At 43.6% G+C, this 23,783-nt stretch overlaps 1 protein-coding gene across 1 annotated transcript in view; it reads right to left on the bottom strand.

Moving 5' to 3' along the window:
- LOC115114289 (phospholipid phosphatase-related protein type 5-like) overlaps positions 1-23,783 on the bottom strand; it is a 74,835-nt gene that overhangs the window by 35,237 nt on the left and 15,815 nt on the right. The window contains exons 2-4 of the mRNA XM_029642403.2: positions 17,420-17,552; positions 6,215-6,465; positions 1,303-1,479 (exon numbers count right to left, since the gene is read on the bottom strand). Coding sequence (XP_029498263.1) covers positions 1,303-1,479; positions 6,215-6,465; positions 17,420-17,552 — 561 coding nt within the window. The remainder of the gene's footprint in view (positions 1-1,302; positions 1,480-6,214; positions 6,466-17,419; positions 17,553-23,783) is intronic.

Genomic DNA, 23,783 nt, shown 5'->3' with positions numbered 1-23,783 from the left:
ATCCTCAGGTGGAAGCAGAGGTATAACCAAGGGCACGGGCTGAATACTGGAGAATGAGTGTACATCAAGAGACACCAGGCGGGGGTGTTGGGACAGCGTTGGTTTGGGACCCACACTACTCCATACAGTACCTGCAGCAGGATACGCACTTGCATATCAGGTGACGTGCCTATCAGTTGAAATGAAGATGGGGAACAAAGTGGAAATGACATGACTTGGGAACACCTCTCGGAATCTGGGGCCGAAAGGGGAAGACTGGGTGTAAGCATGAGGAAGATTTTTTAGAGCTTTAATTTTTGTGGAACTCAGCAGGAAAGTATCCGGGAGGCATAGAGTCGGGTGAAGAGAGAGTGGGAATTGTCAGGGTCTCAGACTTTGGTTTTCATTTATATATAATTATGCATAGCTTATCACATTGTTTATACTGTTATGTTTTGTGTGTCTTTTTGTTGCTTTCCAAGTCTTGTGCTATTACTCTCTTAGGAACCAGAAGGGGGAAGTGGAGAAACCAAAGCCACTCCATCTGACATATAACAAGACAGCGTGATTCAGCTGGAATGGCATTTTGTTATGTGATGATAGATGGGAATTAAAATTGTGTGATCATAGTACAGGTGAATGTTGTTCATTGTTTGTTCCATTTGTTAGATTGTGTAATTCATGTTTTATTATCATGGTTTATCCATTTCTAAGTAATTTCCAAGTTTATGTAAATTGAACATTAGGACGCTATTGTTCAAGAGGAAGGACTGTTGGAATCGGCTAAACGTTGAACATTGAGATATTAAATAAACGATAGAGAAGAAGCCTTGAATAGAAAGAGTGAAAGAGACTGGGTTTTATGTCACAAGTTAATGGTTCTCTGTAGAAAGCCAGAAGGCTTTGGAATGTGTTGAGCGAACGAGAGGAGAGCAACTGTTGATATAGGGAAGACAGATGGATATCTGTGGATTAGGTGACGGAGGGATTGAGGTCAGTAGGTGAGGACAGATTCCCTTAAGGTAGTAATAAGGGTTTGGTATCCTGTTACCCTCTTTTCCCTCTTTCTGTTGAACCATAAGTTGTAAGGATTGGAGAGAAGGAGGAGTGTCTTAAGTGGGATGGAGAGAAATGTTTTGCTGTCTGAATACATCTGTACAGAACCTTTGGGAAGAATTAAACTTGGTTAAAGCTTCTCTAGTGTCCGTGAGTCATTTACTCTGGAAAATAAGAACCTAACAATACGTAACAAACCCGTTCAAAGAAACGATCCCTCTATCTTTAAAAAGAAGCCTGTAGTATAAAGACGTTGAGATCCCTCACCATGAAGACTGCTATGGCCCCTCCGATGATGAATCCGGCGATGACGTCACACCAGTGGTTGCGGTACTCCACCACCCTGTTGATGCCCGTGAGAAACGCCAGACATATGAGACCCAGAGATAGGACGGGCTTGGCCAGCTTGGTCCCCTTGGCCTTCACTGTTAACGTGATGTACATCTGCAGCAGGGAGACACACATCAAATCCAATTTTATTGGTCACATGCGCCGAATACAACAGGTGTAGATGTTACAGAGAAATGCTTACTTATGAGCCCATTCCCAACAATGCAGTTTAAAAGTAAGACGAATATTTGCTAAATAAAAAAGGAAATAGTAACACAATAAAAACAATAACGAGGCTATACACAAGGAGTACCAGTACTGAGTCAATGTGCAGGGGTACGAGGTAGTTGAGGTAATACAGTATGTACATGTGGGTAGGGGTAAAAGTAACTAGGCAATCAGAATACAGAATAAAGAGAGTAGCAGCAGCATGTGTGTGTGTGTTGGAGTGTCAGAGTAGTATGTGTGAGTGTGCATAGAGCCAGCGCAAAACAACTAAGATAAATAGATAATAAATGGAGTCAATGTAAATTCCAAATGGCTTGGGTAGGCTGGAGTGTTTGAGAAATTTTAGGGCCTTCCTCTGACACCACCTGGTCGCCTGGTATAGAGGTCCTGGATGGCAGAGAATTTGGCCCCAGTGATGTACTGGGTCGTATGCACTACACTCTGTAGCATCTTACGGTCGGATGCCGAGCAGTTGCCATACGAAGCAGTGATGGAGCCAGTCAAAGTGCTTCCAATGGTGCAGCTGTAGAACATAGAGGATCTGAGGGCCCATGCCAAATCTTTTCAGCCTCCTGAGGGGGAAGAGGCGTTTTCATGCCCTCTTCACGACTGTGTTGGTGTGTTTGGACCATGATAGGTCCTTAGTTGATGTGTACACCCGCTCCACTATTGCCCTGTTGATATGAATGGGGGACCTGTTCGGGCTTCCGTTTCCTGTAGTCCACGATTAGCTCCTTTGTCTTGCAGAGGTTGAGGGAGAGGTTGTTGTCCTGGCACCACACTGCCAGGTCTCTGACCTACTCCCTATAATCTGTCTCATCGTCATCGGCGATCAGGCCTACCACCGGCGCATCGTCGGCAGACTTAAGTATACTGTTGGGGTCGTGCGCGGCCATGCAGTCGTGTGTGACCAGGGCATACAGGAGGGGACTCAGCACGCACCCCTGAGGGGCTCACACGTTGAGGGTCAGCATGGCGGATGTGTTGTTGCCTAAACTCACCACCTAGTGGCGGTCCATCAGGAAATCCAGGATCCATTTGCAGAGGGAGGTGTTCAATCCCAGGGTCCTTAGCTTAGTGATGAGCTTGTAGGGCACTGAACGCTGGGCTGTAGTCAATGAACAGCATTCTCACATAGGTGTTCCTTTTGTCCAGGTGGGAAAGGGCAGTGTGGAATGAAATAGAGATTGCATCATCTGTGGATCTGCTGGGGTAGTATGCGAACTGGAGTGGGTCCAGGGTGTCTGGGATTATGGTGTTGATGTGAGCCATGACCAGCTTTTCAAAGCATTTCATGGCTACAGAGGCGGTAGTTATTTAGACATGTTAATTTGCCGTTCTTAGGCGCAGGGCTATGGTGGTTTGCTTGAAACATGTAGATATTACAGACATGTCAGAGAGAGGTTGAAAATGTCAGTGAGGACACTTGCCAACTGGTAAGCACAAGCTCTATGTACGTGTCCTGGTAATTCTTGTGAATGTTAACCAGTTTAAATATCTTACTCTCCACAGAGAGCGTGATTTGAGTGTTTGCTTGTGTGGAGTAAAGGTGATCTAGAGTTTTTATTCCTCTAGTTGCACAGGTGACATGATGGTAGAAATTATGTAAAACGGACTTCAGTTTTCCTGCATTAAAATCACCGGCCACTAGGAGCGCCGCCTCTGGATGAGCATTTTCGGTTTTGCTTATGACGCTATACAGCTCGGTGAGTGCGGCCTTAGTGCCAGCATCGGTTTGTGATGGTAAATAGACAACTACGGAAAATACAGTTGAAAACTCTCTTGGTGAATAGTGTGGTCTACAGTCCTCAAAGTCAACACTGAACCTCGAAGCCAGTTCCACAGGCTCCGGACCTCGTGGGGCAAGCATTGAATAACCCTGGTATAGAGCTTATAATGAGGTGTTCTACACTCTTAGAAAAAAAGCTGCTATCTAGAACCTAAAAGGGTTCTCCGACAGGAAAACCCTTTGAAGAATGCTTTTTGGTTCCAGGTAGAACCCTTTCATTTTCCATGTAAAACCTTTTCCCCACAGGCTTCTACCTGGAACCAAAAATGGTTTTCCTATGGGGACAGCCAAAGAACCCTTTTGGAACCTTGAGACTTCCTTATTAATATTAGAGATTGTGCACCAGCTGTTGTTAATAAAGAGACACACATCACCCCCCTGATCTTATCGGAATCTGCCAATCAGTCCTGCCGATGCATAGAAAAACTAGCTAGATGTATATTATCCATGTCCTTGTTCAGCCATGACTCCGAGAAGCATAGTCTCCGTACTCAGTACATCAGATTGGAAGGTTGCGTGTTCGATTTCCAGTCGTTTCATTTGAAAGACAAAACATTTGGGACCTGGTGTCTCTGCTGTCTATGGGGCTGTGCTTGTATGTCAAGCTGCCTCACACTACAGAAACAGGAGATAGAATAGCCCATAGGGCAGGAGTCTGACTTAGGCAAGGCTTACTTTTCCTACCTACCGCTCCAGGGTCAATTGCAATGAACACTATTAAGAGTTCTAAATTCTATGTCTCTGTAGTTAATTTGCTGAAAGAAAGTAATGTTGAATCTGCCACCAAAGGTTAATTATACTGAACAAAAATATAAACACAACATGCAACAATTTCAAAGATTTAGTTCATAGAAGGAAATCAGTCAATTGAAATAAATTCGTTAGGCCCTAATTTATGGATTTCACATGACTTGGCAGGGGCAGCCATGGGCGGGCCTGGGAGGGCACAGGCCCACCCACTGTGGGGCAGGGCCCAGCCAAACAGAATGAGTTTTTCCCCACAAAAATATTTTATTACAGACAGAAATACTCTTCAGAACTGCCCCCTCAGACGATCCAGCAGGTGAAGAAGCCGGATGTGGAGGTCCTGGGCTAGCGTGGTTACTTTCCTGCAGTCAGCATGCCAATTGCACGCTCCCTCAAAACTTGAGACATCTGTGGCATTGTGTTGTGTGACAAAACTACACATTTTAGAGTGGCCTGCTATTGTTCCCAGCACAAGATGCAGCTCTGTAATGATCATGCTGATTCTTGATATGCCACACCTGTCAGGTTGATAGATTATCTTGGAAAAGGAGAAATGCTCACTAACAGGGATGTAAAGAAATTTGAGAGAAATAAGCTTTTTGTGCGTATGGAAAAAATGTTGGATCTTTTATTTCAGCTCATGAAACATGGGACCAACACTTTACATGTTGTGTTTATATTTTTGTTCAGTATATATTTAAACTTTCAATTAATTTGAAGTTTCAATGAAGTGGAGATGAAACATTTGCTCTAGTAACGTTTGGAGAGGACATTGTTTCTGCTCTTCCAACTAACCTCCAGTCCCTCACCCCTCTAGTGACAAGCATGAAGGAGAGACAAGGGTTATTCAGCCGAGTCTGTGTCTGATTCTGGGAGACAACGTCCAATAAGGCTGAAGAGCAAGAGGCAGCAATTATCGCTAAGCGCTAGCTAGTAGGCACAGAGCAGCCCTGAGGCCCAGAGACATAGCCTACAGTATTAACCAGAAAGCAATTTGAATAACTAGCCCTGCATTGACTCCAAATGCACCCCTCCTCTGGCAACAATAAATAATTCAAACAAAATATTAGACATGATTGCGCAAATATAAATACTGTCTTCTAAACATTCTTAATGCTGGATGAGTGTTAATGATAAGCATGTCACCAAACTGCTGTGTCTAGCCTCTACCCTCAGGCTTCACGTACAATCAGTCGCTTTGAGAAAAACAGAGACATCCAATCTTAGAGGGCGGGCCACTTGAGCTGAAATTGGAAAGGAGGGAGCACAGAATAGGATGGGGAAGTGATTTTGGAGCACCCTTTCCCCTGCACCGTCTTCGGAGAGGAAATTCTTCAATAAGAACTAATTTGATCAAGGTGCTCAACAGCATAGACACCACCAACAACAGCAGCAACCCTCCAAAATATCAACGGAGGAGCATTCTGAGCAGAGCAAAGCATTCTGCTCAGTCTAGATCCAACTGTTTCATTCAATAGCACAGCAGCACAATATAGGCTCGGAGTGAAAAGCCATGGGCCTACTTTTCTGAAAACCTGGATGCAATTTGGTTCTAAATCTGAACTAAACAGATGGTTACTACAAGGATATTGTAAAAATGTCTGTTGTACACATTTAACATAATTTGTCTGTTCAAAGAAGTAAAGCCAAAAACCTTACAATGAAACTAAGCTCAGTCTCATAAAAATGAATGGGCAATCATTAACATTCTGAAATAAGCAGAAATTCCGTTTTGGATTTGATAGCAACAACCTCGCTTGAGCAGATCGGGGAAGATTCTCTATCAACATCAAATTTCTGAAGTAGGACCACCAATAGAAATTAACTATGGATAATAGGCCTTTTAAACAAAGTGGTGTAGATCATCTTCAAACTGTCCTTAGAAGTACATTTGGCGTAGTCGGCAGGATCGGATATGCATAGTTAGCATGAGATCCCCCACTTCACCGTATGTACTGTATAATGGATAACTGTGGTAATATCATCCTGCATCCCTAATAGTCCACCAACAAACAAACAAATACGTAATAGTAATAAATAAATAATACATAATAGTAACTTCTACAAATAGTGTACTACACTTACCGCTGTGTAGAGTGCGGCGTAGACACTAAGTGCCGCCTCTTTGGAGGGGAAGGATTTGCGGGCGCGCATGATGTCGTCCTCGTTTCCCGTGCACACCCCCTTTTGGTTGATGAAGCGGGCAGTCTGCATGCAGCCCAGGGCTGTGTAGTTGGGCTTACACACAGTCAGGAAGTGGGGGGACAGGTTTCCTGTTACAACCTGGCCTGCGTTTACAAAGATGTCTGTGGAGAACAGTCCGAACGCATACACACCTGGAGAGAGATGGGAATCAGAGAGAGAGATGGGAATCAGAGAGAGAGAGAGAGAGAGAGAGAGAGAGAGAGAGAGAGAGAAAATCAACAAAGGTTAGAGGTGAGGAAGTGAAGAGACAGGGTGGTCTCCAACCACTGTGTTAAATGAGTCATAGACTAATGATGAGTATGTGATTATCTTTGCCTAGACGAGAGTCCTTCACCTTGAATGTCTTCCTTCAGCTTGAAATCCTCCAGAAAATGAAAATTTGTTAAAGGCTTGACTGCAGTGTCTGATTAGACCAGGGATGGGCAACTTGTGGCAGAATAGTTTTTTGGGGGGGAACTGATGCCGCATTCACTTGCTAGTCAGAACTAGGAAACTCTGAAATGTCTAACTTGTAGTTAATCACGTGTCGTGTTCAACAATTGACCAAATCAGACATTTCAGAGTTTCCTAGTTCCGACTAGCATGTGAATGCGGCATCAGTGGAGGTCTCAACTTATTGTTGAGAGTTAGAATAGTAGAATACACAAAGTGCAATTTAGAAGTTTGGTTGTGTATCAGCTGTTTTTCTATTGTTGTGTCAGTCACTGGCAGTCACTCAATTAGCCCATGTCAGCCAAAGTGTTGGATTGTTAAATTAATCTACCCAGCTATCTAAACTTGTAGTAATCGTAGTCAATGTTTTAAGTCACTCTCACTCAGCTGATGTTCTGAAAGAGCTGAAAAATCTGGACCCCTACAAATCAGCCGGGCTAGACAATCTGGACCCTTTCTTTCTAAAATTATCTGCCGAAATTGTTGCCACCCCTATTACTAGCCTGTTCAACCTCTCTTTCGTGTCGTCTGAGATTCCCAAAGATTGGAAAGCAGCTGCGGTCATCCCCCTCTTCAAAGGGGGGGACACTCTTGACCCAAACTGCTACAGACCTATATCTATCCTACCATGCCTTTCTATGGTCTTCGAAAGCCAAGTCAACAAACAGATTACCGACCATTTCGAATCTCACCATACCTTCTCTGCTATGCAATCAGGTTTCAGAGCTGGTCATGGGTGCACCTCAGCCACGCTCAAGGTCCTAAACGACATCTTAACCGCCATCGATAAGAAACATTACTGTGCAGCCGTATTCATTGATCTGGCCAAGGCTTTCGACTCTGTCAATCACCACATCCTCATCGGCAGACTCGACAGCCTTGGTTTCTCAAATGATTGCCTCGCCTGGTTCACCAACTACTTCTCTGATAGAGTTCAGTGTGTCAAATCGGAGGGTCTGCTGTCCGGACCTCTGGCAGTCTCTATGGGGTGCCACAGGGTTCAATTCTTGGACCGACTCTCTTCTCTGTATACATCAATGAGGTCGCTCTTGCTGCTGGTGAGTCTCTGATCCACCTCTACGCAGACGACACCATTCTGTATACTTCCGGCCCTTCTTTGGACACTGTGTTAACAACCCTCCAGGCAAGCTTCAATGCCATACAACTCTCCTTCCGTGGCCTCCAATTGCTCTTAAATACAAGTAAAACTAAATGCATGCTCTTCAACCGATCGCTACCTGCACCTACCCGCCTGACCAACATCACTACTCTGGACGGCTCTGACTTAGAATACGTGGACAACTACAAATACTTAGGTGTCTGGTTAGACTGTAAACTCTCCTTCCAGACCCATATCAAACATCTCCAATCCAAAGTTAAATCTAGAATTGGCTTCCTATTTCGCAACAAAGCATCCTTCACTCATACTGCCAAACATACCCTTGTAAAACTGACCATCCTACCAATCCTCGACTTTGGCGATGTCATTTACAAAATAGCCTCCAATACCCTACTCAACAAATTGGATGCAGTCTATCACAGTGCAATCCGTTTTGTCACCAAAGCCCCATATACTACCCACCATTGCGACCTGTACGCTCTCGTTGGCTGGCCCTCGCTTCATACTCGTCGCCAAACCCACTGGCTCCATGTCATCTACAAGACCCTGCTAGGTAAAGTCCCCCCTTATCTCAGCTCGCTGGTCACCATAGCATCTCCCACCTGTAGCACACGCTCCAGCAGGTATATCTCTCTAGTCACCCCCAAAACCAATTATTTCTTTGGCCGCCTCTCCTTCCAGTTCTCTGCTGCCAATGACTGGAACGAACTTCAAAAATCTCTGAAACTGGAAACACTTATCTCCCTCACTAGCTTTAAACACCAACTGTCAGAGCATCTTACAGATTACTGCACCTGTACATAGCCCACCTATAATTTAGCCCAAACAACTACCTCTTTCCCAACTGTATTTAATTAATTTATTTATTTTGCTCCTTTGCACCCCATTATTTTTATTTCTACTTTGCACATTCTTCCATTGCAAAACTACCATTCCAGTGTTTTATTGTGCTATATTGTATTCACTTTGCCACCATGGCCTTTTTTGCCTTTACCTCCCTTCTCACCTCATTTGCTCACATTGTATATAGACTTGTTTATACTGTATTATTGACTGTATGTTTGTTTTACTCCATGTGTAACTCTGTGTCGTTGTATCTGTCGAACTGCTTTGCTTTATCTTGGCCAGGTCGCAATTGTAAATGAGAACTTGTTCTCAACTTGCCTACCTGGTTAAATAAAGGTGAAATAAAAAATAATAAAAAATATCATTTTAAAAATGGCAAGCATTTCTCTCCACCCTATGGCAAAATGTGTAGAAATACAGGACATTGGCTGTGAAACTGCACATTTGACAGAATGGTTACAATTGCAGCAATCCTTTAAAACTACAACATTTTCATAATATGTAGAATCACAGGTAATTAGCTGTAAACTGCACATTTCTCACTCCACCAACATAGTTTATGTCCCAGGGACTGTTTCTATGTCAATGCAACAGGTCAAACTGACAATGATTACAAGAGAGGGGCTCTGGGATTGTTAACTTCAGAAGGTACCTATTCACCTTATCGGGACACTGCATAATCTAATGTGTCTGAATTCCATATACGACTGTTTATGAATGATTACGTATCTCTCCCTTTGAAAGGCTTCCTAAGGCAAGTGCATTGGGAGAGCAGTTAAAGGTGCCCGGATCATTAACAAGTTTATAATTGATCAATAGTCATTGATCATTGACTTCCGGGTTGGAGCGATCTGGTCGCATCCGCGCTTCGGTCTGCAGGTTGTATAACTTTTTCATTACATTTCATTACATTTCATTATAGTACAACGGTCTGATTTGTCTAATCTTAGCAATTTCCTCTTAGCTAGCTACATAGTCGTCGTTGTATCAAAGATAATTGCGTAATTATCGTATTTCGTCGTCTCCTATCTGTCGTCTCCTATCTGTCCAACACGTTCACCGTCTACCGTAGCACTGTAGTACTATCACACTCAACTGAACGTCTTGATTAGTGTAGTGTTAGCTAGCTACATAGCTAGCTACATAGTTGTCTTTGCTGTCTTCGTATCCAAGATAATTGTGTAGCTTAGAGTGTGGAGTCTTAGAGTGATAATTGCGTTATTATCGTATTTCGTCGCCCTCCTATCTGCCTAGCAGCTAGCCAGCTAGCATACGTTCACCGGCTACCGTAGCACTGTAGTAACTATCACACTCAACTGAACGACTTGATTAGTGTAGTGTTAGCTAGCTACATAGCTAGCTACATAGTTGTCTTTGCTGTCTTCGTATCCAAGATAATTGTGTAGCTTAGAGTGTGGAGTCTTAGAGTGATAATTGCGTTATTATCGTATTTCGTCGCCCTCCTATCTGCCTAGCAGCTAGCCAGCTAGCATACGTTCACCGGCTACCGTAGCACTGTAGTAACTATCACACTCAACCGAACGACTTGATTAGTGTAGTATTAGATAGCTACATAGTTGTCTTTGCTGTCTTCGTATCCAAGATAACTGTGTAGTTTAGAGTGTGTAGTCTTAGAGTGATTATCTTAATTCACCGAGGTTAGCTAGCCAGCTATTTTGTCGTCCTTAACGTAGGAGACACTCCTAGCTAGCCAATAGCCAGCCAACGTCTACTGAATAGAACTTTCGCATTCGGTCGCATTCCGCGTCGCTCCACAGGTAGTATCACTTTTTCACTTCATTTCATTACAGTCCCAACGGTGTGATTTGTTTGATCGTAGCTAGCTACATAGCTAGCTACATAGCCGTCTTTGTTTCAAAGATAATTGTGTAGTCTAGAGCGATTTTCTAGGTTAGCTAGCCAGCTATTGTCGTTCTCCTAACGCAACGTAACGTAACCAACACTGCTAGCTAGCCAGCTAGCTCCCGATAAGCAGCATTGTAGAAACTTCACACTCAACGGTACGACTTGATTAGGGTAGTGTCAACAACGCAGCTAGCCTACCCCAGCAGTACTCTATCATTTTAATCATTTTAGTCAATTAGATTCTTGCTACGTAAGCTTAACTTTCTGAACATTCGAGACGTGTAGTCCACTTGTCATTCCAATCTCCTCTGCATTAGCATAGCCTCTTCTCTAGCCTGTCAACTATGTGTCTGTCTATCCCTGTTCTCTCCTCTCTGCACAGACCATACAAACGCTCCACACCGCATGGCCGCAGCCACCCTAATCTGGTGGTCCCAGCGCGCACGACCCACATGGAGTTCCAGGTCTCCGGTAGCCTCTGGAACTGCCGATCTGCGGCCAACAAGGCAGAGTTCATCTCAGCCTATGTCTCCTCCAGTCCCTCGACTTCTTGGCTCTGACGGAAACATGGATCACCACAGACAACACCGCTACTCCTACTGCTCTCTCTTCGTCCGCCCACGTGCTCTCGCACACCCGAGAGCTTCTGGTCAGCGGGGTGGTGGCACCGGGATCCTCATCTCTCCCAAGTGGTCATTCTCTCTTTCTCCCCTTACCCATCTGTCTATCGCCTCCTTTGAATTCCATGCTGTCACAGTTACCAGCCCTTTCAAGCTTAACATCCTTATCATTTATCGCCCTCCAGGTTCCCTCGGAGAGTTCATCAATGAGCTTGATGCCTTGATAAGCTCCTTTCCTGAGGACGGCTCACCTCTCACAGTTCTGGGCGACTTTAACCTCCCCACGTCTACCTTTGACTCATTCCTCTCTGCCTCCTTCTTTCCACTCCTCTCCTCTTTTGACCTCACCCTCTCACCTTCCCCCTACTCACAAGGCAGGCAATACGCTCGACCTCATCTTTACTAGATGCTGTTCCTCCACTAACCTCATTGCAACTCCCCTCCAAGTCTCCGACCACTACCTTGTATCCTTTTCCCTCTCGCTCTCATCCAACACTTCCCACACTGCCCCTACTCGGATGGTATCGCGCCGTCCCAACCTTCGCTCTCTCTCCCCGCTACTCTCTCCTCTTCCATCCTATCATCTCTTCCCTCTGCTCAAACCTTCTCCAACCTATCTCCTGATTCTGCCTCCTCAACCCTCCTCTCCTCCCTTTCTGCATCCTTTGACTCTCTATGTCCCCTATCCTCCAGGCCGGCTCGGTCCTCCCTCCCGCTCCGTGGCTCGACGACTCATTGCGAGCTCACAGAACAGGGCTCCGGGCAGCCGAGCGGAAATGGAGGAAAACTCGCCTCCCTGCAGACCTGGCATCCTTTCACTCCCTCCTCTCTACATTTTCCTCCTCTGTCTCTGCTGCTAAAGCCACTTTCTACCACTCTAAATTCCAAGCATCTGCCTCTAACCCTAGGAAGCTCTTTGCCACCTTCTCCTCCCTCTTGAATCCTCCTCCCCCCCCCTCCTCCCCTCTCTGCAGATGACTTCGTCAACCATTTTGAAAAGAAGGTCGACGACATCCGATCCTCGTTTGCTAAGTCAAACGACACCGCTGGTTCTGCTCACACTGCCCTACCCTGTGCTCTGACCTCTTTCTCCCCTCTCTCTCCAGATGACATCTCGCGTCTTGTGACGGCCGGCCGCCCAACAACCTGCCCGCTTGACCCTATCCCCTCCTCTCTTCTCCAGACCATCTCCGGTGACCTTCTCCCTTACCTCACCTCGCTCATCAACTCATCCCTGACCGCTGGCTACGTCCCTCCCGTCTTCAAGAGAGCGAGAGTTGCACCCCTTCTGAAAAAAACCTACACTCGATCCCTCCGATGTCAACAACTACAGACCAGTATCCCTTCTTTCTTTTCTCTCCAAAACTCTTGAACGTGCCGTCCTTGGCCAGCTCTCCCGCTATCTCTCTCAGAATGACCTTCTTGATCCAAATCAGTCAGGTTTCAAGACTAGTCATTCAACTGAGACTGCTCTTCTCTGTATCACGGAGGCGCTCCGCACTGCTAAAGCTAACTCTCTCTCCTCTGCTCTCATCCTTCTAGACCTATCGGCTGCCTTCGATACTGTGAACCATCAGATCCTCCTCTCCACCCTCTCCGAGTTGGGCATCTCCGGCGCGGCCCACGCTGGGATTGCGTCCTACCTGACAGGTCGCTCCTACCAGGTGGCGTGGCGAGAATCCGTCTCCTCACCACGTGCTCTCACCACTGGTGTCCCCCAGGGCTCTGTTCTAGGCCCTCTCCTATTCTCGCTATACACCAAGTCACTTGGCTCTGTCATAACCTCACATGGTCTCTCCTATCATTGCTATGCAGACGACACACAATTAATCTTCTCCTTTCCCCCTTCTGACGACCAGGTGGCGAATCGCATCTCTGCATGTCTGGCAGACATATCAGTGTGGATGACGGATCATCACCTCAAGCTGAACCTCGGCAAGACGGAGCTGCTCTTCCTCCCGGGAAGGACTGCCCGTTCCATGATCTCGCCATCACGGTTGACAACTCCATTGTGTCCTCGTCCCAGAGCGCTAAGAACCTTGGCGTGATCCTGGACAACACCCTGTCGTTCTCAAATAACATCAAGGCGGTGGCCCGTTCCTGTAGGTTCATGCTCTACAACATCCGCAGAGTACGACCCTGCCTCACACAGGAAGCGGCGCAGGTCCTAATCCAGGCACTTGTCATCTCCCGTCTGGATTACTGCAACTCGCTGTTGGCTGGGCTCCCTGCCTGTGCCATTAAACCCCTACAACTCATCCAGAACGCCGCAGCCCGTCTGGTGTTCAACCTTCCCAAGTTCTCTCACGTCACCCCGCTCCTCCGCTCTCTCCACTGGCTTCCAGTTGAAGCTCGCATCCGCTACAAGACCATGGTGCTTGCCTACGGAGCTGTGAGGGGAACGGCACCTCACTACCTCCAGGCTCTGATCAGGCCCTACACCCAAACAAGGGCACTGCGTTCATCCACCTCTGGCCTGCTCGCCTCCCTACCACTGAGGAAGTACAGTTCCCGCTCAGCCCTGTCAAAACTGTTCGCTGCTCTGGCCCCCCAATGGTGGAACAAACTCCCTCACGACGCCAGGACAGCGGAGTCAATCACCACCTTCCGGAGACACCTGAAACCCCACCTCTTTAAGGAATACCTAGGATAGGATAAAGTAATCCTTCTCCCCCTCCCCCCCTTAAAAGACCTAGATGCACTATTGTAAAGTGGCTGTTCCACTGGATGTCATAAGGTGAAAGCACCAATTTGTAAGTCGCTCTGGATAAGAGCGTCTGCTAAATGACTTAAATGTAATGTAAATGTAGTCCTATGTGTCCTTCAGGCCACGTGAATGTCAGGGAGAGAGCGCTGCCCCTCAATGTGGGACACCTGTCTCTGCTCTGTTTTTACCATTACCTCATGAGATACAATTATTTTTACTTTATGGAGTTATCAAGAGCTGTAATTTGATTTGTTATTTTGGATTTATTAGGCAGTGTTGGTTTTTGGGGACGCATGAGTCACGATGTGAGTCACGATGTGAGAGTCATGTATCCAAAGGGGTATTACCGGTCCCCTATGGTACATATGCAAATTAGGTTCCCTGTGCCTTTGGTAAATATGCAAATAGCTTTTCTTCACATGCCTGCCAGTAAAAGGAAAAATATGTCGGTAATGGTTGAGTTACTCCAAATGGGTTGAAGTTTTCTTCGTTTTTTTCTTGCTTCAATAACAACTTTCACCAGATTGGGTCTGCTGGATGGTCAGGATGTCTTCCTAAGGATTAGCCCTCTAACACTCTGACCCTGTAACTCTGCAGTGAGATCGCCAAGATGATCGGTGAATACAAGACACTTTTGAAGAAGAAAAAAATGTTTGAGCTCTGTGTTATTCTCTTTGACTTTTGTTTTAGAAATATTAACAATATTGGTAGTAGTATTAATTTGTCATACAGTAAATAATTTGCCTTGATGACAAGAGGACCAGAGTGTCCAGACAGGCAACTGACCACCTGGCAGCATTCCGGTATGTGTGGGACCTTGTCCAGCAAACTGTGAAGGTTCATACCCAGCGACTGCGTCACAGTGAATGAGCAGCTTTCCTCCAGACGTGACGCTTCACATTCCATCCAAAGAGTTCAATCTTGGCTTCGTCAGACCAGAGAATCTTTGTTTCTCATGGTCTGAGAGTCCTTTAGGTGCCTTTTGGCAAACCCCAAGCGGGCTGTCATGTGCCTTTTACTGAGGAGTGGCTTCCATCTGGCCAGTCTACCTTAAGGCCTGATTGGTGGAGTGCTGCAGAGATGGTTATTCTTCTGGACGGTTCTCCCATCTCCACAGAAGAAGTGAGGCAATGGAAAGATGTGGGGTGATGCAAGAGAGCCATGCCACCACCACTCAGAGCAGCCAGGTCCAGAAGAGGAAGAGGTGCCAGCTCTGCCCAACCGCAAAGGATGGAAAAGTCAGCTGCTGGTGTTCTCAGTGCAACACACGTGTCTGCAAAGAGCAGTCATATGCTTGTGGTTTGTAACAAATGCAAGATGCACACTTTGTTCCTTTTAGTGTTCATGTTTTCTGAATTCACAATTGTTAGTGTTGTCGTTGAAATTGATGATGAACTTCGGATTTTCAAATAAATGTTTTGAAATATTATAAACAGTCTTAAGGTGGTTTTATTTTGTTCTTCACACTAAAAGGTTGAATGTGAAACTTTGATTGTAAGATTGATTGTAATAAAAAATATGCTAAGATTTTCAAAAGCTGTAATGAATTTTCATAATATGTTTATCATTGAAATGTGCATCAAACTGTTGAAGAGCGACTAAAAGCATTTCAAACAAAATAATTATTGAAAGGTCCAAATCATCACTCAAAATAATTATGTTCCACGAAATGGATAATATTTTAGAAACATGTAAACAAAACACAGATATTACATTATCGGGTCATTTTGACCCGGCATATGTATTATTGGGGCGCCATGTTTACTATGCATCCTAGGGTTAAAGTAGAAATAGAATGAAACAAACAGGCATTCTATGTTTGCTCTATTATAGTGGCCACTATAGGAGACATTGATCAAGTGCACAAGGCTACATGTGTGCAAAAATAACCCCCCTCACTCACACAAAAGTGTTACTGTCAAGTTCAACAAAAAAAAGCAATATCCTTGAGCTACACTGCACATTATTACATTGTACACTTTCTGCCTGTGGACATCTGTTCTACAATGTGCCAGCAGAGCATGATACCCTTGGTTGGTATAATCTCTTTCAGGCAGAGAGTACACCCGGCATACCCCTTTTATCCACTGGGTTAGTGTATGGCATTTCTTTCACCTCGATTAGCATCTAGCATAATAAACCAGGCCCAACTCCAGCTACACATTTTCACCTAAATCTCTCATTCTGAAAATGAACCGCATTCTGTAGAGGGAAAACATTAGTTCACAGATAGTAGTTAGTTCTTAGCTAGTTAGCAAGTTAACATTTCACACAGATTGCCAGGGTCCAATAAGCAACTAACGCGTTATAACTTGAGGAACGGCAAGGAGTCGTATACCAGTTAATACTGCAGCGAATTGGTTAGGTTACTAACGTTAGCTCATCTGATGTTGTAACGTTAGCTAGCTAATGTTAGCTGTCTAACTTTTTTAGCCAGAAAAGTTTCACACATTAAACTCAATTATTAGATCAGCTAAGTAGGCTATTGTTGCTCAACATTTCTCTGGCTAGCTAAGGCTTCTCATCTACCTCTTCGTTATAGTTCAGGGGACACACTGCTGTAACTGTCTTTGCACTATCTGCTGTCTTTCTAGAGCGCACGCTGATTCTGTAACTAGCAAATTGGTTGTCTCTTCTCTTCAGTCACGTGCGGCATTCTGTTGTTATGTGAACGACTGGCTGAGCCTTGGATACAGCAGGTATTTCTCCAAACGCACATCACTCGTTTGCTTACAGCCAGTAATGATCCCAAGCCTCTCCCCCCTAAACTTTTCTCATCGGATCTGCACGATTCACGTAGGTCACCTATTTTGGATTCAAAACGACAAATTTCCCCCGAAAGGTGACTTCTTCGCATCCGCATCCCTGCAATAACATCTGCTAAATATGTGTATGTGACCAATAACACTTGATTTGATTTGATTACACTAGCATTGGGCTTCTTGTCCTATAAGCTGTCACTGGCCAAAACAGTCTCACAGTCTGTTCAAAAAAAATAGCACGGACTATATTACAGATATTCAAACAGCTTTTATCCAATCAATTCCGCTCCACTTCATTTCTTTGGGGCTTTTGGAAATGTTATTTTCTTACAGCAAGGGTAAACACCACAGAGCATGGCTTCAAGCAAGCACACGACAATGACAAACACTCCATTCACCATCTTGACTGCAGCCAGACCTAGGCATATGTGGGTAGGTTTAACTTTGTTGACACTAATGATAGCTTAGAAAATGTTGCTACATTGTACTTTTCTAGCTGCATTAAATATAGGTAAACATCACTCATCATCACTCATCATTTTGAGTCAGACATTTCCTGTACACCACTTACTGTATACCAACAATCTTTGTCTTATTTTGAGTGCAGACCTTTGACATCACATTGCAACGAAGGTCCTTGCTACCACATCATGAATTCGGGCAGCCATTCTGCATGGGGACAGTAAGCATTCGGCAAGTGGTATGGAGGTAGGTTACTGCCAAAACACGTACCCAGGAAGCGGAAGGTCCTGCGCACCAGAGGATTGAGGTAGCAGCAGTCTCCCATGACGATGATCTTCTCCCTGTTGTCCAGGTCCTCTGACACATACTGAAGCAGAAACAACACCGACTCTATGACTGTGATCTAACATACAGAGGGAGAGAGAGAGACTTTAATCACTGATAACAGGATCTGAATATTGTGAATTTTTTGGGTAAAGAATGCACACCATGGTCCCCGTTAAACCATCTTCCCTGTAGCAATGCCTTCGTGCCACATCAACCAAATGTCCTATTGAGGGCATGCATTAACATCTATTTTGTTTTCTCTCTGCAACCACGCATAGAGTACAACACTTAGACCTAAGACGGAAGAATACTGCACCAGTGAACAATGAAATTGATTTGGGCTGAGATTCGGTTCAGCTGTAATGCCAGTGTTGAACTACGCTGTCGGAATTGACTGGGCCATTTATCCCAATTGCCAATGTGGTTCAAGTTCAATGGGGTGATAAGCACCTTTAGGTAAAGACACTGTGCAGACACCCAGTAGAATGTCTGCAATAATTTCCCGGAAACAAACATAGGCGTTTTGTGGTGGTAGAGTGTTTATCCTTGGTATGTGACAAGGTAGGTTGGCGATCATGACACATTCGTGACACAGGTCATCAGGTTTAGTCTGCAGGTTTACCTATTCCAACACCTAGACCAGCGCATCAGGGATGCTGTGTTTAATCCACTTCAGTGAGTTGAATCCATTTCAGTGAGATTATATTATACTGTCTCCCTGGTGTCCCTAGACTCTAGCTGCAGTCAGAGCCCCACCTGTTTTGAGCCCCACATTATTTGGGAAAAAAAGTGTTGGCATTAATACGTGTTATATATCAGTTTGCAAACAATGTCAAAATAATAATAATAATAAACTTTGAGTTAATAAGGCATGGTCTCTTTATTGCTTTCTTGAGTAAGACAGCTCCAAAATGTAGACGTTTCAGCCTAGCTCAGTGCTTCCTGTTGTGGTGGGGCAGCCAGCAGAAAATTGGTAATTGGGATTGGTAATGTTCTCTAGTTGCGCCATGATTGGCTCAGTGTTCTGTCACTCATGGGGACTGTCGTGGAAATGTCCTCTATTTATTTAATTCATTGTTCAGCTTTGTCTCCTCTCTCAACCTCAGAACCATAAACCAATCCTCCATATCAACAGGCATATATCAAATTGTCATTTAGATACAACCCATTCTAAATACAACCAATCCTGGACAAGATCACAGAGACACACTGACTGGCACACAGACATTGTGGAGCAAAAGATATGTTTACACATGATGACACTTTGACCTCTCCCCTCTCTGTGGCCCATGCAACTTAGTCTTGACATAGAACAGATAACTGCAACCTCGCCACAGTATTATACAAAAATACCATTCTGATGAGAAGTAACTTACATTTGATGAATATAAAACATCTTACATATGTTACCAACAAATTCTGATTCTTCCACGACAGGACACAGTGAAAATTCAAGCCCCTTGGGTGCTGCCATAGAGTTGCATTAGAAGTGCCCATCCAAGAAGACTCAAGGTCATTGGCCACAGATAAAATGACGTCAAATCACGTTATATCTACAGTAGCTTTGATTGGACTGATCAACATCATACTTTCAAAATCTTAGATAGCAGTCATCATCATGAATCAACTTGACATTCTACTGTCAAATAATTTTTAATTCTTGTCATATGAAGAGAAATTATAAAGAGAAATTATAGACAAAATGTATCGGTGCTCATCGACCATTGCATATAAACATTACAAGTTGGAAATCGCAAACTTAACAATGAATGGTTTGGAAGGAATCAGTGGCTAACTGCAAGCATTGTAAAGCAATCACTAGCCTGCTATTCAGTGGAGTGGGTGTGTGGTCCTAATTCTGGGTCTAAGTGTCTCTATTCCAAGCTTAAAATTGTAACGGCTTTCTAATGGTGAAGGAGAGTCGGACCAAACTGCAGCGTGTCTATTGCGATTCATCTCTAACAAGGACATCAAGACACACAGGACAATCACCCACCATACAACCAAAGAATATGGCTGCCTAAATATGGTTCCCAATCAGAGACAACGGTAAACACCTGCCTCTGATTGAGAACCACTTCAGACAGCCATAGACTCTCCTAGAACACCCCACTAAGCTACAATCCCACTATACACACATACCAAAATCCCAAGACAAAACACACCACAATACAAAAACTCTATGCCACACCCTGGCCTGACCCAATACATGAAGAAAACACAAAATACTTAGACCAGGGCGTGACAAAAATGATAAACATTCAACATTGGTCATGCTGTCAATCCAGCATGATTTCTGCCACGCTCAAAACAACTGTTAACACAGACCTGGGAAATCTGACTTCAATGAGTTCAACACAACTGGGAACTCTGGGGAAAAAACGAGCTCCGATTGGGAAAATACGTTTTGAACGGTCAGCCAACTCGGAATTGTAAGTCGGAAACTCGGGCCTCTTTCTAGAGCTACGACCTGAAGATCACTGACGTCAACAAATTCCCAGTTGTCTTGAAAGCACCATAAATCCAGAGAATGCCATACTTTGATGACAAAGTTTAATGACAAAATTTGCCCACAAAGGACTGGCGCACCGCACCTTCCTGTGCAAGTGAGCACAGCACAACAAGGTGAGTCCATAAACGTGTTGTATGCTGCTGCATAAATGATGTAATATGCCAGGGAGATATGTATACTGTAGGTAAGAAAGTAATACTAAGTGTATGTTGTAAAGTAAGCTGTTAGTAGCCCATGTGCCTCACCCTAATAATTTGGTATATATTCACCTACTGTTCTGACTTTGTGGTGCACAGGTATCACATTTGTGGTGCACATGTAGCCAATAACCTGTTTTAGAGAAATGTAATCATCAAATATTGTAAGAGCTTTCATTGTCTGCTTATATGCCCCCTTTCTTTTACCTACTGTTCCGACTTGGTGTACAGGGAGAACACTGAAAGAATGGCCCATGTTCTGAATTCTGTCGCTGTACATTTCAAAAGTGCTGAACCAATAGTTAAATTGACTACGTCTGTCCTAGCTCGCTCATTAATGTCTTAATCGAAATTACGGATTGCCTCTTATCTGCTTGTTGTCCCCTTATGCCAAAGTTTGTACATCTCAATTGTCAGTATTAACCACATTTGTTTAAGAAAGTGAGCCATATCAGCTATGTTTTTTTAAAGGAGGCTGAATGAACTGTTTCTCTGCCAGACAAGGCTCTGCTGATAGCCAGGTGTAGCAGTGGTAAGGTGTTGGGACTGCTGTTGGGACTCTGCTGTTGGGACAGCCATAACAGTTTGTGGGCACCATTTGTCACCATTATAGTGCAATTCATGTATTGCTTAGTGTTGTGTTGTGTAGTGTAGTGGCTTTGCTGGCATGCATCATATATTTTTTTGTTTTGTTTGCCACTGTTTGTGAGTGTGGTCCAATCAAGAACATAATCATGATGGAATCACACCAGAAAAGTATGCCAACTGGGCGTATCCCTTGTAAGTGCTTCTACACCTGCATTGCTTGCTGTTTGGGGTTTTAGGCTGGGTTTCTGTACAGCACTTTGAGATATCAGCTGATGTACGAAGGGCTATATAAATAAATGTGATTTGATTTAAGTACTTTGATTTTCAGCACTATGTAAGCTGTAAACATACATTTCACAAGTCGTAATGGTACAGTTCTGAAGCACTCAAATATTTGACATAAGTTGCATGGACTCATTCTGTGTGCAAGAATAGTGTTTTTTTGAATGACTACATAATATCTGTACCCCACACATTCAGATAATTGTAAGGTTCCTCAGTCGAGCAGTGAATTTCAAACACAGATTCAACCACAAAGACCAGAGAGGTTTTCCTCTCTTTTGCCTCACAAAGAAGGGCACCTATTTGTAAAGAAAAAAGAAAGCAAACATTGAATATCCCTTTGAGCATGAAGTTATTAATTACACTTTGGATGGTGTATCAATACCCGTGGTGGAAAAAGTACTAAATTCTCATACTTCGCAAACGTAAAGATACCTTAATAGAAAATGACTCAATTAAAAGTGAATGTCGCCCAGGAAAATACTACTTGAGTAGAAGTACATTTTTTTATTTTAAATAAACTTAAGTATCAAAAGTAAATGTAGTTGCTAAAATATATTTAAGTAAAGGGATGTTCTCTTGATAAGTGTGCTGTCACGACTTCAGTCGAAGTCGGGTTATCTCCTTGTTCAGGCGGCGCTTGGCGGTCGGCATCGCCAGTCTTCTAGCCATCATCGATCCACTTTTCATTTTCCATGTGTTTTGTCTTGTTTTTCCTCACACCTGGTTTCAATTCCCTCAATCACTTGTTGTGTATTTAACCCTCTGTCCCCCCCCCCCCCCCCATATCTTTGTGTGGGATTGTTTATTGTAAGTGCTTGTGCACGTGTTGATTGGTGCGCGACAGGTTTTTGTACCCAATATCTTGTTATTTTTATGCCGTTGGTTTTGCTATTAAACTGCTCTGGCTATTACAAAGTTCTGCTCTCCTGAGTCTGACTTCCCTGCCATCGGTTACGCACGTCTTACATGTGTGAATTTGACAATTTTCTGTCCTGTTAAGCATTCAAAATGTAACTTTTGGGTGTCAGGGAAAATGTATGGACAAAAAAATCATTTTATTTCGGAATGTAGTGAAGTAAAAGTAAAAGTTGTCAAAAACATAAATAGTAAAGTACAGATACACCCAAAAACGACGTCAGTAGTACTTTAAGGTATTTTTACTTAATTTACTTTACATCACTTATCAATACACTACAAAGATACAGGCGTCTTTTCTAACTCATTTGGTGGAGAGGAAGAAAACCTCTCAGGGATTTCACCATGAGGCCAATGGTGACTTTAAAATAGTTACAGAGTTTAATGGCTGTGAGAGGAGAAAACTGAGGATGAATAAACAACATTGTAGTTTCTCCACAATACTAACCTAATTGACATAGTGAAAAGAAGGCACTAAAGTAAAACTGCAAATAATGTGGCAAAGAAATTCACTTTATGTCCTGAATACAAAGTGTTATATTTGGGAAAAATCGAACACAACACATCACTGCGTACCGCTCTTCATATTTTCAAGCATGGTGGTGACTGCATCATGTTATGTGTATGCTTGTCATCGGCAAGGAAGATTACGTTTTTTGTATAAAAAGAAATGGAATAGACCTAAGCACAGGCAAATCCTAGAAAACCTGGTTATCTGCATTCCAACAGACACTGGAAGATAAATTCACCTTTCAGCAGGACAATAACCTAAAACAGAAGGCCAAATATACACTGGAGTTGCTTTCCAAGATGACATTGAATGTTCCTGAGTGGCCTACTGTAGTTACAGTTTTGACTTAAATCGGTTTGAAAATCTATGGCAAGACTTGAACATGGCTGTCTGGCAATGATCAACAACCAACTTGACAGAACATGTCAAGAGAATGTTAAAAATAATAATGCGCAAATATTGCACAATCCAGGTGTGCAAATCTCTTGAAAGACTCACTGCTGTAATAACTACCAAAGGTGATTCTAACATGTATTGACTCTGGGGGTTGAATACTTACCTAATCAAGATATATTTGTTTATTTTGTATTTATTTTTACTTTGACAATACAGAGCATTTAGTGTAGTCGTTCACAAAACAATGACAATTAAATCAATTATAATACCACTTTGTAACACAGTTTTTGGGGAAAAAAGTAATGGGGTGTGAATACTTTCTGAAGGCACTGTACCATTTGACCCATCAGCACTTGAGCCCAGTGCACAACATAATTTTTCACAGGTAGGCCTACTGTGGAGCACCAACAAACCACATTCACTCTATTATTGTAGTACTGTTTTTTCATTTATATGTGACTTAACAAACCATCCATTTAATCTATTCCCACTTTTATTTTAATGTTGTCTAACACTCATTATTTAGGCTTTAGAAGCTTACTGTAAATAAGACATGAGTTTTGTCAATCTGCTTAATGACACATCACTCGTTCTTTGCGATAAAAAAACATGCAAATATATTGTTCATATTTCACTAAAACTACATAATTCAAAAAGGCAGCTTATAGCCATTAATGAAGCTCTGACCAGCTCAACCTTTTCCAGTGTATCTCGGCAAAGCACGGGGACCTAAACTCTATGTAATTTATTCACATCTCACTGCAAACCCATCCCCCTGCTACTGCTCACTAATAATAGCAATCATGCCATCTTTGGCCCATACATGTCAGCAGTATAACCCTGATAAGTGGGAATGTTCCTCTGGACGCTTTACAAGAACTCCAGCAGGTTATTATTTTATTC

The sequence above is a fragment of the Oncorhynchus nerka genome, linkage group LG9b (assembly GCF_034236695.1).
Source record: "Oncorhynchus nerka isolate Pitt River linkage group LG9b, Oner_Uvic_2.0, whole genome shotgun sequence".
In the NCBI taxonomy this organism is placed as follows: domain Eukaryota; kingdom Metazoa; phylum Chordata; class Actinopteri; order Salmoniformes; family Salmonidae; genus Oncorhynchus; species Oncorhynchus nerka.
The sequence above is the reverse complement of the archived record's forward strand: the minus strand, read 5'-3'. Positions and strand labels throughout refer to the sequence as shown.